General features: G+C 43.1%; 1 protein-coding gene across 2 annotated transcripts in view; it reads left to right on the top strand.

Annotated features, from left to right (window-relative positions):
• Positions 1–14,288, top strand: part of RAB3GAP2 (RAB3 GTPase activating non-catalytic protein subunit 2) — an 84,709-nt gene that overhangs the window by 12,951 nt on the left and 57,470 nt on the right. Inside the window, exons 2-3 of one of the 2 annotated variants that reach the window (XM_034764615.1) lie at positions 8,517–8,581; positions 13,887–14,022. In XM_034764615.1, the coding sequence (XP_034620506.1) occupies positions 8,517–8,581; positions 13,887–14,022 (201 nt within the window). Of the gene's footprint in view, positions 1–8,513; positions 8,582–13,886; positions 14,023–14,288 lie in introns of both variants that reach the window. The other variant, XM_034764614.1, reaches the window with a different exon arrangement.

The raw sequence follows: 14,288 nt of genomic DNA, 5'->3' as shown, positions 1-14,288 counted from the left end.
CTTATGCTCCAATACATCTGTTAGTCTTAAAGGTGCCACAGGACTAACAGATGTATTGGAGCATAAGCTTTCGTGGGTGAATACCCACTTCGTCAGACGCATGGGTGGGTATTCACCCACGAAAGCTTATGCTCCAATACATCTGTTAGTCTTAAAGGTGCCACAGGACACTCTTGCTTTTTACAGATCCAGACTAACACAGCTACCCTTCTGATACTTCCCTAAAATTGACATTGTAGATGGGCCAGGGTTCTGTACCGCAGCAGTGAAAACTGACAAGACTGGTTAGCTTTCATTATGCTGCAGCTGGGAAAGCTGAGAGTAGCAATAGCAAAAGCACTAGAATGGTCTACATGCATGTGTGGGAAGACTTCATGAATGTGAACCAATACAGTGTTTTGTTTTGTAATAAAAATGAATAGAAATTTAAAGCTTAGATTCTGCCATATTTGTAGGCATTGTTTTCCCCATTTCACACTTGCTTGTGAAATTGTTACATGATGATAGCAGTAGCAGGTGCGTGGGGTCGTCTTTGAGTCATGTCTCCATAGATGTTCCACTTCAGGTGTGTGTGCTCCCTCTCTGCCTTTGATTGGAGATTTTTGGTAGCATGTCTGTTTAGCCTGTGCCCTCCATAGTGCAGTTCTGTGTTTAGTATTAGACTCTGTTCCAAAGTTCCCTATTTGCTGTGGGATACTGCTTGGGAGTCACCTAAAATGGAGCACCCTTAGGGACACCACATGAAGGAGAGATTATTCACCTTGTGCAGTAACTGGAGTTGTTCAAGATATGTGTCCCTATGGATGCTCCCACCCGCTGCCTCCTCTGCTTCGGAGATGCCTTTGTGAGACTTTGCATTAGAGAAGGAACTGAGGCTGGTATGCTCGTGTGGCTCTACGTATTGGTGTGGGACATGAGGATGTGTAGGGCACAGGGGCACATGCACATCTGAAGTAGAGCACCCATAAGGACACATCTTGAAGAACTCCAGTTACTGCGCAAGGTGAGTAAGCTCTCCTTTTTTTCAAGCCCTGAGCAAATCATTAACGTTTGAGAGCAGGCAGTCTTTGCAACTGTAGTAGGATATTCCTTAATCCCTAGTCATAGATGAGGGACCTCATGGCCCTGCCTTGACAAATTAACCTGAGGCATCATAATAGGTCACCCAGTAGATCACTTCTGCAGACTGACGCAAAAGCGGCCCAGTTCCCACATGAAGATTCTGGGGGCTATTCTGCAGGGAACGCATTGGCTCCAACAAGGTGACTTTCTGCAGTGTGTTAGAGGAGTGGATCCCCGCTCCAGAGAGCACCAGGACTGTATAGTGGCTTTTTTTTTTTAACTTTTTGTTGCTTAAATGGAATTTTGCAAACTTTTAAGTTGATGAAATGCAAATATAAATTGCATTTTGTTTAGATCGCTTCAAAAATTAGAAATTAAAATCTTGTGTGTTGTTAGTGTTTTTCCTTCCTAATCTCTTTTCTTCCTGTGGCAAAATGGTGGTCACAGTGTCAGATGGAAAACATTTTACTCCTTCTTTCTTATTAATTTAATTTAGCCATATACTGGAAAATTCTCAAACTTGATTACAAACCAAGATCAGAAACTGACCTTTGGAAAACTGTCACTTATGAAAGAGTGCCTAAAATAACTCTATAATCAGAATTGTGGTGATGCACTAAAGCTGGCTGAGTCATTTTCTTTTATAGATGGTAGAGACCTTTTTAAATTCTAATAAAGGTGGTTCATCTGTGGGTGTGCTTTGTAGTTTAGGTTTGTCCTGGTCTAACCTGGTAAAATGTCTCTTCAGCAACACTGTTGACAAGTTTTGTCTTTTAAAAATATTTTTAGCCTAATACCAGAGTTGAAAAACCATGCATAAGCAAGCATGCTTTTCGTTTTGCTGTTGCCATAGTAGGTTCTAACATGGTTTGGTTGGCAGGCCAGTGTGAAAACAGAGCTACAGCAACTGGATGCAGAACATTGCCCATTCAAACTGTTTCAGAGCCCTGCTTGACTACAGCCAAATTTAAACTCTGGTTTGGTATAGTTTTTAAACTTTGTGTTAGGGCCAGTATACACATGGCCTTTGTGTTAATGAAGGGTAATGATAAAAGATCCTGGAGAAAGAAAATCTTTTCATCACCAGAACAGAAGCAGCACAGATAGCATCAATGTAGTTTACTACTGCTCTCTTGCAATATTCTTCTTTCCTGACCTGAAGAACTCTTAGGGAGAGTGAGTAGTTCGGTTGGTTTGCTGAGATTATAGCAGTGGGTACTAATTTGATGATGATCCTCATGTTGTGGATGTCTGTGTACTAAGAATTGTATTTAGATGGTCTCACCTAGGCCAGTGGGCAGCTTTTGGTAATTACTTCTGATTACTGCTTACCGGGGCCTGAGCTGGTGCTCTGTGCTGCGTGGTGGCGTGGCTGGCTCCAGCCGGACGGCGTGCTTGTAGTGCCGCCAGCCACTGGCGCTCCAGGCAGCGCGGTAAAGGGGTAGGGAATTGGGGAGGGAGGGGGGGTTGGATAGAGGGCAGGGGAGTTCGGGGTGGTGGTCGGAGGTGTGGATGGGGGCGGGATGGTAAGAGGGTGGGGACCAAGGGGGTTGAATGGGGGCAGGGGTTCCCCGGGGGCAGTCAGGAAGGAGAGGGGGGATTGGATGGGGTGGCAGGGGGCAGGCAGGGGCAGGGGTTCCGGGGGCGGTCAGGGGACAGGGAGAAGGGGTGGTTGGATGGGGCAGGAGTCCTGGGGGGTGAGAAGCAGGAGGGGTCGGATGGGGGCAGGGCCGGGCCATGCCTGGCTGTTTGGGGAGGTACAGCCTCCCCTTACCGGCTCTCCATACAATTTTGAAACCCGATGCAGCCCTCAGGTCAAAAAGTTTGCCTGCCCCTGGATTAGAGAGAAAAATAGAAAACTTTATAATAATAATTAATTAATAAGGGATTTCAACTATCCCCATATTGACTGTGTACATGTCACCTCAGAATGGGATGAAGAAATAAAGTTTATTGACACTTAAATGGCTGCTTCTTGGAGCAGCTAGTCCTGAGACCCACAGTGGGAGAGGCAATTCCTGTGTTCCATATAGGACTAAATCAAGTTCTGGTCCAAGAGGTGAATATAGCTAAAGCACTGGGTAACAGCAACCATAATGTAATTAAATTTAACATCCGGGGGGGGGGAGGGGAAGAGATGGGACACAAAAGAAGCACAACTCAGTAGCATTTAACTTCAGAAAGGGGAGCTATGAAAAATGAGAGAGGTAGTTAAAGGGAAATTAAAAGGTACAGTCACAAAAGGGAAATTAAAAGGTACAGTCACAAAAGTTAAATTCCTGCAACTGGCATGGAAAATATTTAATAACCGCATAATAAAGGCTCAAATTAAATGTATACCCCAAATTAAAAAACATACAGTGTCAAAAAAGTGCCACCATGGCTAAACAATAGAGTAAAAGAAGCGGTTAGAGGCAAAAAGTGTCCTTTAAAAATTGTAAGTTAAATCCTACTGAGGAAAATAAACTCTGGCAAGTCAAGTGTAAAAATATAACTAGGCAGGCCAAAAAAAGAATTTGAAGAGCACCTAGTCAAAGACTAAAAAACTAACAGCAAAAAATATTTTAAGTACATCAGAAGCAGAAAGTCTGCCAAACAATCACTGCATCTACTCAATGTGCAGGGGCAGTCAAAAACAAAAAACAGAATATTAGGAAACACTGAGAAAAGGCTAGATGACATGACAGAAAATACCATAATCACCTTTGTCCGACTTGTCCTCATCCATCCCTCCATGAACATGAGTCGATAAAACACCATTCCGTTTTGTTGCGAGCATGTTCTTCCCATTCTTGGACTGTATTGCAGACAACTTTTTATTTCAGAAGGTTGAAAAAGCTACTGGGGGGGAAGCTGTTCTAGACTTGATTTTAACAAATAGGGAGGAACTCATTGAGAATTTGAAAGTAGAAGGCAGCTTGGGTGAAAGTGATCATGAAATCATAGTTTGCAATTCTAAGGAAGGGTAGAAGGGAGAATAGCAAAATAGAGACAATGGATTTCAGGGAGGCGGATTTTGGTAAGCTCAGAGAGCTGATAGGTAATGTCCCATGGGAATCGAGACTGAGGGGAAAAACAACTGAGGAGAGTTGGCAGTTTTTCAAAGGGACACTATTAAGGGCCCAAAAGCAAGCTATTCCGCTGGTTAGGAAAGAGAGAAAATGTGGCAAAAGACCGCCTTGGCTTAACCACGAGATCTTGCATGATCTAAAAAATAAAAAGGAGTCATATAAAAAATGGAAACTAGGACAGATTACAAAGGATGAATATAGGCAAACAACACAGGAATGCAGGGGCAAGATTAGAAAGGCAAAGGCACAAAATGAGCTCAAACTAGCTACGAGAATAAAGGGAAACAAGAAGACTTTTTATCAATACATTAGAAGCAAGAGGAAGACCAAAGACAGGGTAGGCCCACTGCTCAGTGAAGAGGGAGAAACAGTAACAGGAAACTTGGAAATGGCAGAGATGCTTAATGACTTCTTTGTTTCGATCTTCACCGAGAAGTCTGAAGGAATGCCTAACATAGTGAATGCTAATGGGAAGGGGGTAGGTTTAGCAGATAAAATAAAAAAAGAACAAGTTAAAAATCACTTAGAAAAGTTAGATGCCTGCAAGTCCCCAGGGCCTGATGATGTGCATCCTAGAATACTCAAGGAGCTAATAGAGGAGGTATCTGAGCCTCTAGTTATTAGCTTTGGAAAATCATGGGAGACGGGAGAGATTTCAGAAGACTGGAAAAGTGCAAATATAGTGCCCATCTATAAAAAGGGAAATAAAAACAACTCAGGAAACTACAGACCAGTTAGTTTAACTTCTGTGCCAGGGAAGATAATGGAGCAAGTAATTAAGGAAATCATCTGCAAACACTTGGATGGTGGTAAGGTGATAGGGAATAGCCAGCATGGATTTGTAAAGAACAAATTGTGTCAAACCAATCTGATAGCTTTTTTTGATAGGATAACGAGTCTTGTGGATAAGGGAGAAGCTGTGGATGTGGTATACTTAGACTTTAGTAAAGGCATTTGATACGGTCTCGCATGATATTCTGATCGACAAACTAGGCAAATACAATTTAGATGGGGCTACTATAAGGTGGGTGCATAACTGGTTGGATAACCGTACTCAGAGAGTTATTGTTAATGGTTCCCAATCCTGTTGGAAAGGCATAACAAGCGGGGTTCCGCAGGGGTCTGTTTTGGGACCGGCTCTGTTCAATATCTTCATTAATGACTTAGATAGTGGCATAGAAAGTATGCTTATTAAGTTTGCGGATGATATCAAACTGGGAGGGATTGCAACTGTTTTGGAGGACAGGATCATAATTCAAAACGATCTGGACAAACTGGAGAAATGGTCTGAGGTAAACAGGATGAAGTTTAACAAAGACAAATGCAAAGTGCTCCACTTAGGAAGGAACAATCAGTTTCACACATACAAAATGGGAAAAGACTGTCTAGGAAGGAGTACAGCAGAAAGGGATCTAAGGGTTATAGTGGACCACAAGCTAAATATGAGTCAACAGTGTGATGCTGTTGCAAAAAAAGCAAACATGATCCTGGGATGTAATAACAGGTGTGTTGTGAGCAAGACACGAGAAGTCATTCTTCCGCTCTACTCTGCACTGGTTAGGCCTCAATTGGAGTATTGTGTCCAGTTCTGGGCAGCGCATTTCAAGAAAGATGTGGAGAAATTGGAGAGGGTCAAGAGAAGAGCAACAAGAATGAATAAAGGTCTTGAGAACATGACCTATGAAGGAAGGCTGAAAGAATTGGGTTTGTTTAGTTTGGAAAAGAGAAGACTGAGAGGGGACATGATAGCAGTTTTCAGGTATCTAAAAGGGTGTCATAAGGAGGAGGGAGAAAACTTGTTCACCTTAGCCTCTAAGGATAGAACAAGAAGCAATGGGCTTAAACTGCAGCAAGGAAGGTTTAGGTTGGACATTAGGAAAAAGTTCCTAACTATCAGGGTGGTTAAACACTGGAATAAATTGCCTAGGGAGGTTGTGGAATCTCCATCTCTGGAGATATTTAAGAGTAGGTTAGATAAATGTCTATCAGGGATGGTCTAGACAGTATTTGGTCCTGCCATGAGGGCAGGGGACTGGACTCGATGACCTCTCGAGGTCCCTTCCAGTCCTTGAATCTATGAAATTTCTGGCCAAAGAGTTTTCTCATGGGATTTGCCCAGTGCATTTTTGATCTGCCCAGTGGTCGCTTATGATCTCTGGGGATCCAGTCACTGATGCAGGTTGTCCACCTATTATCTTGTTTCTCAGGTTTTCTGAGGTCCTTCTGCAGAACTGTTCTGCATATTTGGAGTTCTATGAGTGGCCAGAGGGTTATAGATGGTGCATTCTCTGGGGATGGTGTTTGTTTCTTGCATCTGCTTAGGCAGTGGATGTCGTTTTGCAGAATGGGTTCCTTCTTCATGTTGTGAAGTTTCCATTTTAAATGGCAAAATGCGATATGGAGATGTCCTATCTCCAAGGGACCTTGAAAGGTCATCGAGTCCAGCCCCCTGCCTTCAGTAGCAGAACCAAGTACTGATTTTGCCCCAGATCCCTAAGTGGCCCCCTCAAGGATTGAACTCTCAACCCTGGGTTTAGCAGGCCAATGCTCAAACCACTGAGCTATCCATTGTTGTTTGCAGTGTTGGTCCCAGGATATGAGGCGGGGAAGAAACCCTCCCACTGACCACACATGCCTAGTTGTCACCCTGGAGCCCCTATGGGGTATCATCAAACAATTACAACCCATATTTGATGGGGACCATATCCTGAAATAAATCTTTTCTGAACCCCCTCTTCTGGCCTTCAAAAAAGCTCCCCAGCCTTGCCAAGCTCATAATCGAAAGCAAACTCCCCCACAGACCAGGACACCAAAGCAGCATCAGAATAACAGATTCTGCCAGAATAACGGATGCAAAACCTAGACATATCTCTAGTGTACAAAGATCAGTGCTCCCCACAACACACCTTTCAAGATCCATGAGTCCTACACATACCTATCCCAACATGTGATGTGCCTTGTCCAGTTCACCAAATGCTCCAACAACATCTATGTGAATGAAAACTGACAATCGCTATGCTCTGGAATGAACTCGGACAGAAAAATGATAAAAGAAAAACACACTTTTCACAAAGCGATCTCTCCATATCTGATCTCAGTCCTCATCCTCTAAGGAAGCCTGCACAACACCTTCAAAAGAGAAGCCGGGGAACTTAAATTCATAACTCTTCTGGACATTAAAAATCATGGACTTAGCAGAGACACTGGTTTTATGGCTCATAACAAAAATTTTTAATTCACCCTACTGACTGCTACCCTTAATTACCCCCTTCATTCTAAGTCAGGGGTGGCCAACCTGTGGCTCCAGAGTCACATGTGGCTTTTCAGAGGTTAATATGCGGCTCCTTGCATAGGTGCTGACTCCAGGGCTGGAGCTACAGACACCAACTTTCCAATGTGCCGGGGAGTGCTCACTGCTCAACCCCCTGCTCTGCCCCAGGCCCTGCCCCCATTCCACCCCTTCTCCCAATGCCCCTTCCTCCTCCCGCCTATCCCCCAGAGTCTCCTGCGCATACAAAACAGCTGATCACGGGAGGCATGGGGGGGAGACGGGGGAGGCCCGTTGGGTTAGAAGGGGGAGTTGGTGCAGGGCTGCTGACATATTACTGTGGCTCTTCGGCAATGTACATTGGTAAATTCTGGCTCCTTCTCAGGCTCAGGTTGGCCACCCCTGTTCTGAGTAGTTTCTTACAGCATGCATGAACCCTTTATGTTTAACAATCTATCCTACCTTATATTTAGCTGGGACATTCTGGTTACCTTCTCCAGACCTGAGGAAGAGCTCTGTGTAGCTTGAAAACTTGTCCTTTCTACCAACAGAAGTGGATCCAATAAAAGATATCACCACTTAGAATTTTTGTCAGATTTCAGGTTGCTTTACAGACATTAGCAAATAAATCTTCACAATATGTTGGTGTTGTTCCTCATAAGGAACATGTGGAAGCTGAGAAAAAATGAAGTTGCTTTGTCTATTATTTGTATTGCCATAGCACCAAGAGGCTCCATTGAGGGATTGGTTTCCCCATTGTGCTAGGCACTCTACCAGGTTGAGTTACTTGTTCAGAATTATAGGTGGAGTGAGTCTGAACTGGGATTTAGATTCTGATGTTCTCTGCTCCCAATCCTGTGCTTAACCACATCTTTGTCTTGTATTTAGAAATAATACTTATGAAATGTTAAAAATAAAGATAAATACTGAAAAATACAGCATGCTGCATCTTACATTTCAGGATGCATGTGTTGATTGCCTTTATTCTTAGCTGTACCAAGCAGTTATAGGTCTGATATAAACTGTGATGCATAGTGGGAAAACAACCTTCATAATTAATTATTTCCTTGTCTATGCAGTAGTTTCATGATTTTTAATCTTTTTGTTTAAAGTAGATAAATCACCAAACTGGGAAGATGATGGCTGGGGAGCCTGGGATGAAGCAGAAACACAAGAACCTGTAAGTCCATATGTATTCACTTTTATCACTAAGACTTGTTTTCTCTTAAAGAATCTTTTCTGTTGGTTTAATTTTTTGAGTAGCTTTCACTTGGCCAAGACGGCACTTGACTAATGACATTGTAAATGCTGCAATTTGTGTGTCCATAATTTTCTTTTTTAACTGAGGTTTTAAAGTTAATTGTACATTACTCACCGTGATAGTGGCATGCGCCCTCGCATGCCCACAAGTACTTCTGTTGCACTGCTCTGGAGGAAAATTGCAGACGTCTCTTTTCCCTAGACCTGTATGTAGACTGAAAGTTCCATGTCAACCTTTCTCTACTTCCCTTGAGAGAACAGACGAACAATCCATTCTAGAGGGTGAGATACTAGGGCCATGTCTACACTTACCGGGGATTGACGCTCCTGCGATTGATGCAGTGGGGTCGATTTAGTGGGTCCAGTAAAGACCAGCTAAATCAGGGGTTCTCGAACTGGGGGTCGGGACCCCTCAGGGGGTCACGAGGTTATTACATGGGGGGGGGGGTCGCGAGCTGTCAGTCTCCACCCCAAACCCCACTTTGCCTCCAGCATTTATAATGGTGTTAAATATATAAAAAAGTGTTTTTAATTTATAAGGGGAGTTGCACTCAGAGTCTTGCTATGTGAAAGGGGTCACCAGTACAAAAGTTTGAGAACCACTGAGCTAAATCAACCGCTGAGTGCTCTCCAGTCGACTCCGGTACTCCACCGGAATGAGTGGAGTAAGGTAAGTGGACGGGAGAGCGTCTTCTGTTTGGTTTGTTTGATTATTGGTTAATGGAAGATAATTTGTCACCTGTGGTTCACTCCTGCATGGGGGGCACGTGGGGGCTGCAGCTACGTCAGCTAGTTGAGTTATTACTGAGGGTTAGCTAGCGGGAAGCAGATCAGACAAAGACTTCATGGTAGGGTGGCTCCTAGAACAATTCTGGAGCTGGGAGGGGATGGATGTTGCTGAGTAGGCAATGAAATTACAGTGAAACCTAGGAAGGGGAAATGAACAGAGCGCGCAGTGGGAGAGGAAGGGAGCTGAGCTGGTCAGAGATGACTTGATAGGGTGCATTCCCAGTCTCTTCCTCCCTGGTGTACTCCTTGAAAGATTGTTCTTCTCTCCACTCACCAGCTTGCCCTCATGGCCTCAGTGCTCTGCTAGTAGCTTCCACTCAAATCCTACCTCGCTCTTAGGGATAAATGGGGGGCTGCTGACTCCAACATTAACCCTCCTTTTGTGGGCTTCATTCCTCCGCCCCCATTAACTTCCTTCTGGCTCACCAGATTTGCCAGTGTCTTGATTTTCCTCATAATGCAGGGAGAGTGAGCATGTAATCAGGTATCAGATTGTCTCTTCAGCTGCTGCTGATCATGATTGTAGCTATTGGGCCCCAACTTCCAGGTAGTATCTCATATTTGGGTATATCTAGACTGCGAATTAAAACCACAGCACCGAGTCTCAGAGCCTGGGTCAGTTGACCCTCCCAACTCGCTGAGTTTCAGAGCCTGGGCTCCAGCCCAAGCACGAATGTCTACACTGCTACACCTCTACCTCGGTATAACGCGACCCGATATAACACGAATTCGGATATAACGTGGTAAAGCAGCGCTCCGGGGGGGGGGCGGGGCTGCACACTCCGGTGGATCAAAGCAAGTTCAATATAACATGATTTCACCTATAACACGGTAAGATTTTTTTTGGCTCCCGAGGACAGCGTTATATTAAGGTAGAGGTGTATTTTTTCACCCTGCAGCCCAAACACCACAAGCAGTCACTTGACCAACCCCTGTGTCATGCAGCTGAGGCCACGGAGCGGCACTATCTAGGGGCAAAAGAGGAAAAGATAAAAATAAAATACTTTCCAAAGGGTGTGTGTGTGTTTCTAAAGAGGGAGGGAGGGAAAACAGGAAACAGCCCCTAACCCTAAAACTATAATTCTCTTCTTCTGTATCCAGGGCTTGAATTGAAAAGTTTTATGGGGTTAAAAATAGCCTCAACCACACGAATGGTCTTTGGCTTTCTGTACAAAGGGTTTATTTTACACATGATAAACTTTCCTTGTCATTCTTTGTTCTAAGAGGAAGAATTAGTCAAAGTTATTTCTTGGGTTTATTAAAAAGCTTTGTGGCCTTGCAAGGGCTTGAAAAATGACTGCAACTTGCTACTGTTTAGTCATTTTGATAAGCGTGTGTGTGTGGGGGTGAGAGAGAGAGAAAGTAGAACACCTGGATAGATGGTAGTTTTGACCCTAATTCTGCAACTAACTACAGATGGCTCTTTATTGAAATTGATGACTCTTTGTAGCTGGACCGCTGCATGTGTCTGCAGTGTAAGTTGCAGGATCAGAGCTTTATTCTGTAGTTCTGGAAATTGCTTTCTTACTGGAGCAATGAATTTGGCTCTCTTGTCTCATCAAAGACAAGGCTAATCAGGTTGATGATGGGCAGCAAAGGGAGAAACCTCTTTCCTCATCTTAAATTCCTTTTGTTCCACATTCCTCCTCGGTATAGATAAGTTTTAGAGGGCTTGCATGGTGTGCCTATGCGATACAGATCAAACAGGTAATTAATGGTTATGTACATATTTTGTCTAAATATACAGAATAAGTGAAGTCATTCATATTTGTCAGCCTGTCCACTGTCACTTCCTAAATGGTAGAGGAATTTACTAGCACTATTACAGTTTTATGGGGACATATGAAATGACATTGATACATGGAAGCTTCAGATGATTGACATTTTACAACTGGCTAGGTGCAGAGGCTAGCCATCAATAGGATGTGTAAATTACGGCAGTCTACCATCTGCTGGACTGACAAAGAATAAAGAGAGACAAAAAACTCCTACTGGAGTTGAGATCATAGGGCTTTAGTGTGAAAAGTTGCATGGCACTCACGGCTGTAGAATTAAATTACTTTTCTTCTAATATGTCTATTCACCATTTACACAATACAGAGATTTTGTAAATTTTCTCCATTCTTGGGCCTGGTCCCCACTAAGCCCCCACTTCGGACTAAGGTACGCAAATTCAGCTACGTTAATAACGTAGCTGAATTCGAAGTACCTTAGTCCAAACTTACCGCGGGTCCAGACGCGGCAGGGAGGCTCCCCCGTCGATGCCGCGTACTCCTCTCACCGAGCTGGAGTATCGGCATTGACGGCGAGCACTTCCGGGATCGATTTATCGCGTCTTAACCAGACGCGATAAATCAATCCCAGAACATCGATTGCCTGCCGCCGGACCCTCTGGTAAGTGTAGACATACCCTTGTTGTCATTTAACAAAACTACCAATCTTCTGGTCACTCGGGTCTGTATTTGAGGATATCTGCTTTTTTTTTTCTGAAAATTTTGAAACAATGCTGTTTTCTACTGGTTACGTTAGAAAGTAATAAAAACACAAATGTATTCTGGGAGATCTGAACATCCTAAGTAGATGTAAATACAGTGAGTGTGTGTGATTAAAAGAAATCGAACAAGTCTTAACATCTAAAGACTGATATTACAAAAATTGGGGGAAAACGTGAGCTCTCATTCTAGACTGATTTTAATTTGACTGGGCTGGCTAACTTGGGGTGAGAGGGAACCTTTTCAAACAAATGTAAAACTTGATGCATTCAAAAACATACGTTTCAGCTGCTCAAAAGTATATGAATGAGTACAGTTACGGTGCGTGCACTATTTTTAACACTGATTTTTTTGGCAGATGAGCAGTTTGTATGTGGCTTTTTGCATATCTGTATATCGCTATTTGCATTCCATCCCTTTGTTCTTCTAAACCACTTCCTTTTCAGCAGTTCCAAAAATATTATGTAGAAACAGTAACTGATTTTAAGCTTAAGGTTGGTAAAACAGCATATTTGTCTACACGGGAGTCCTAAGTCAAAGACTCACTTTGAAGTAGAGACTGGGGGAACAGAGCGTTTATTTGACATATCCTGCTTCTGTAAGGCAAGATGAAGAAGAAATTCACAGTAGTCAGTTATAAGATAGCATTTTAACTGGAGGATTGTATGCTTAATTTTTTCTGTAGGTCAAGCTCAATGCACATACCCAAGGCTCCCTGTATTCCTTTGTTTGCCCCCACCCAACTCCTTGTGTTCCATCCTCCCATCACCACCTATTTCAGGGGCTCCTTGCAACCCCTCCCGCACCCTCTCTCATGCTAGGGACTCTATGAATGCCATCATTCTCCCCTGATGCAATAGGCCCTTTGTATGCCCCCATTCTCTCTTCCCATGCCTGGGCTGCTGTGTGCTCCCCTTTCTCCATACCATTTTTATTTTCTTTATCTTTCATGGTGTCAACATTTTAAAATTGTATTGGGCGTGTGGGCACAGCTAAACCCCCCCCCCCTCCAATAACTTTGACAAAAACAGAACAATTTTTATCTAAATTTTCCACAGAAAATTTTGAATTGCAGCAGAAATTTGAAAACTTAAAAATGTTGTCCAGAAACCAAAGACATTTGTTTTGTGGGCATTTGTTTTTTCAATTTAAAAAAAAAATCAAAATTTTCCTCAGAAAGCACACACACTTTTTATGGAAAACTTTGTTTAGTTGAAAATCTAGTTTTCTGTTAAAAACAGGTTGGATGGAAATTTTTTTTTGACTAGGCCTAATTCCCAGTTCCTACTGCCATTCCTGTGTGAAGCAGTACTGCGTAACTACGTTTTCTACTTTTTGCAGGGTTGTGATTTGGGAATCGTTCTTCAACTGTAACATTTCTGGGTACATGTGGGGAACACTTTTGGGTGTTGCTCACATTTGAGTTTGGTTTCTGAAGCCCCATAGTCTGTAAAGGAACAGGGAGAGCAGGATTGTTGAGTGGCAATAACCTGAATTTAGTTCTTTGTAAGAAAATATATTTTTCAAACAGTGGTGTTACCTTGGGGAACAATCTTGGGAAAACTCCTTTCATGAAACTGACCACTTTGTCCTCTGTTCTCTCTCTCTCTCAACTGGTTTCTTGTCCATGATAGTGCTTTAACTCTCATCCCATGTCTGTTAAGTTCCTTAATTGCCTTTGGTGAGAGACAAGGATTTGAGAATCCAAATAGCCAACTAATTCTCCTTTATATGCTATTTTGTTAATGTGCTAAAAGAATTACTGTAAAGTAGATAAACCTGACTTGCACTGCTCTGCAATTTTATACCATAGTTGAACTGGTGGCGGGGCATTGAGCACTAGACTAGTTCTGAGAGAGGGCAAGCAAGGCATGTGTGTGGTTTTAAAAACCAACCAACACCTTTGAAAATCATTACCTACACTAACTAAAGCTTTGCACACAGGAAGAAGAAGAAGCAGAAGAAGAATCCACTTGCAAGACACAGACAAGTTACTGGCTTCAAGACTGTGTGTTATCCTTGTCACCAGCAAATGATCTGATGGTAATAGCTCGTGAGCAGAAAGCTGTCTTTTTAGTGCGTAAGTATGTAATGCACATTTTTTACTTATGGCCCAGTACTTCAATTAGTGAACAATTGCAGTTCTTACTAAAATCCCTGAAAATAGGGATTTATGATATGGTGGACTATTTTATGTAATATATGTGATGTATTAACTAGGCTAGGGTTACCATATCTAATAAATAAAAAAAGAGGACCCTCCACGGGCCCTGGCCCCACCCATTTCCCCACCCCAGCCCCGCCCCCTCCTCCCTCCCACTCCCAGCCACGGGGAAAGGGCTGCCC

The sequence above is a fragment of the Trachemys scripta genome, chromosome 3 (genome assembly GCF_013100865.1).
Source record: "Trachemys scripta elegans isolate TJP31775 chromosome 3, CAS_Tse_1.0, whole genome shotgun sequence".
In the NCBI taxonomy this organism is placed as follows: Eukaryota; Metazoa; Chordata; order Testudines; family Emydidae; genus Trachemys; species Trachemys scripta.
Note: the sequence above shows the minus strand (reverse complement) of the source record. Positions and strands in the feature narration are given on the sequence as shown.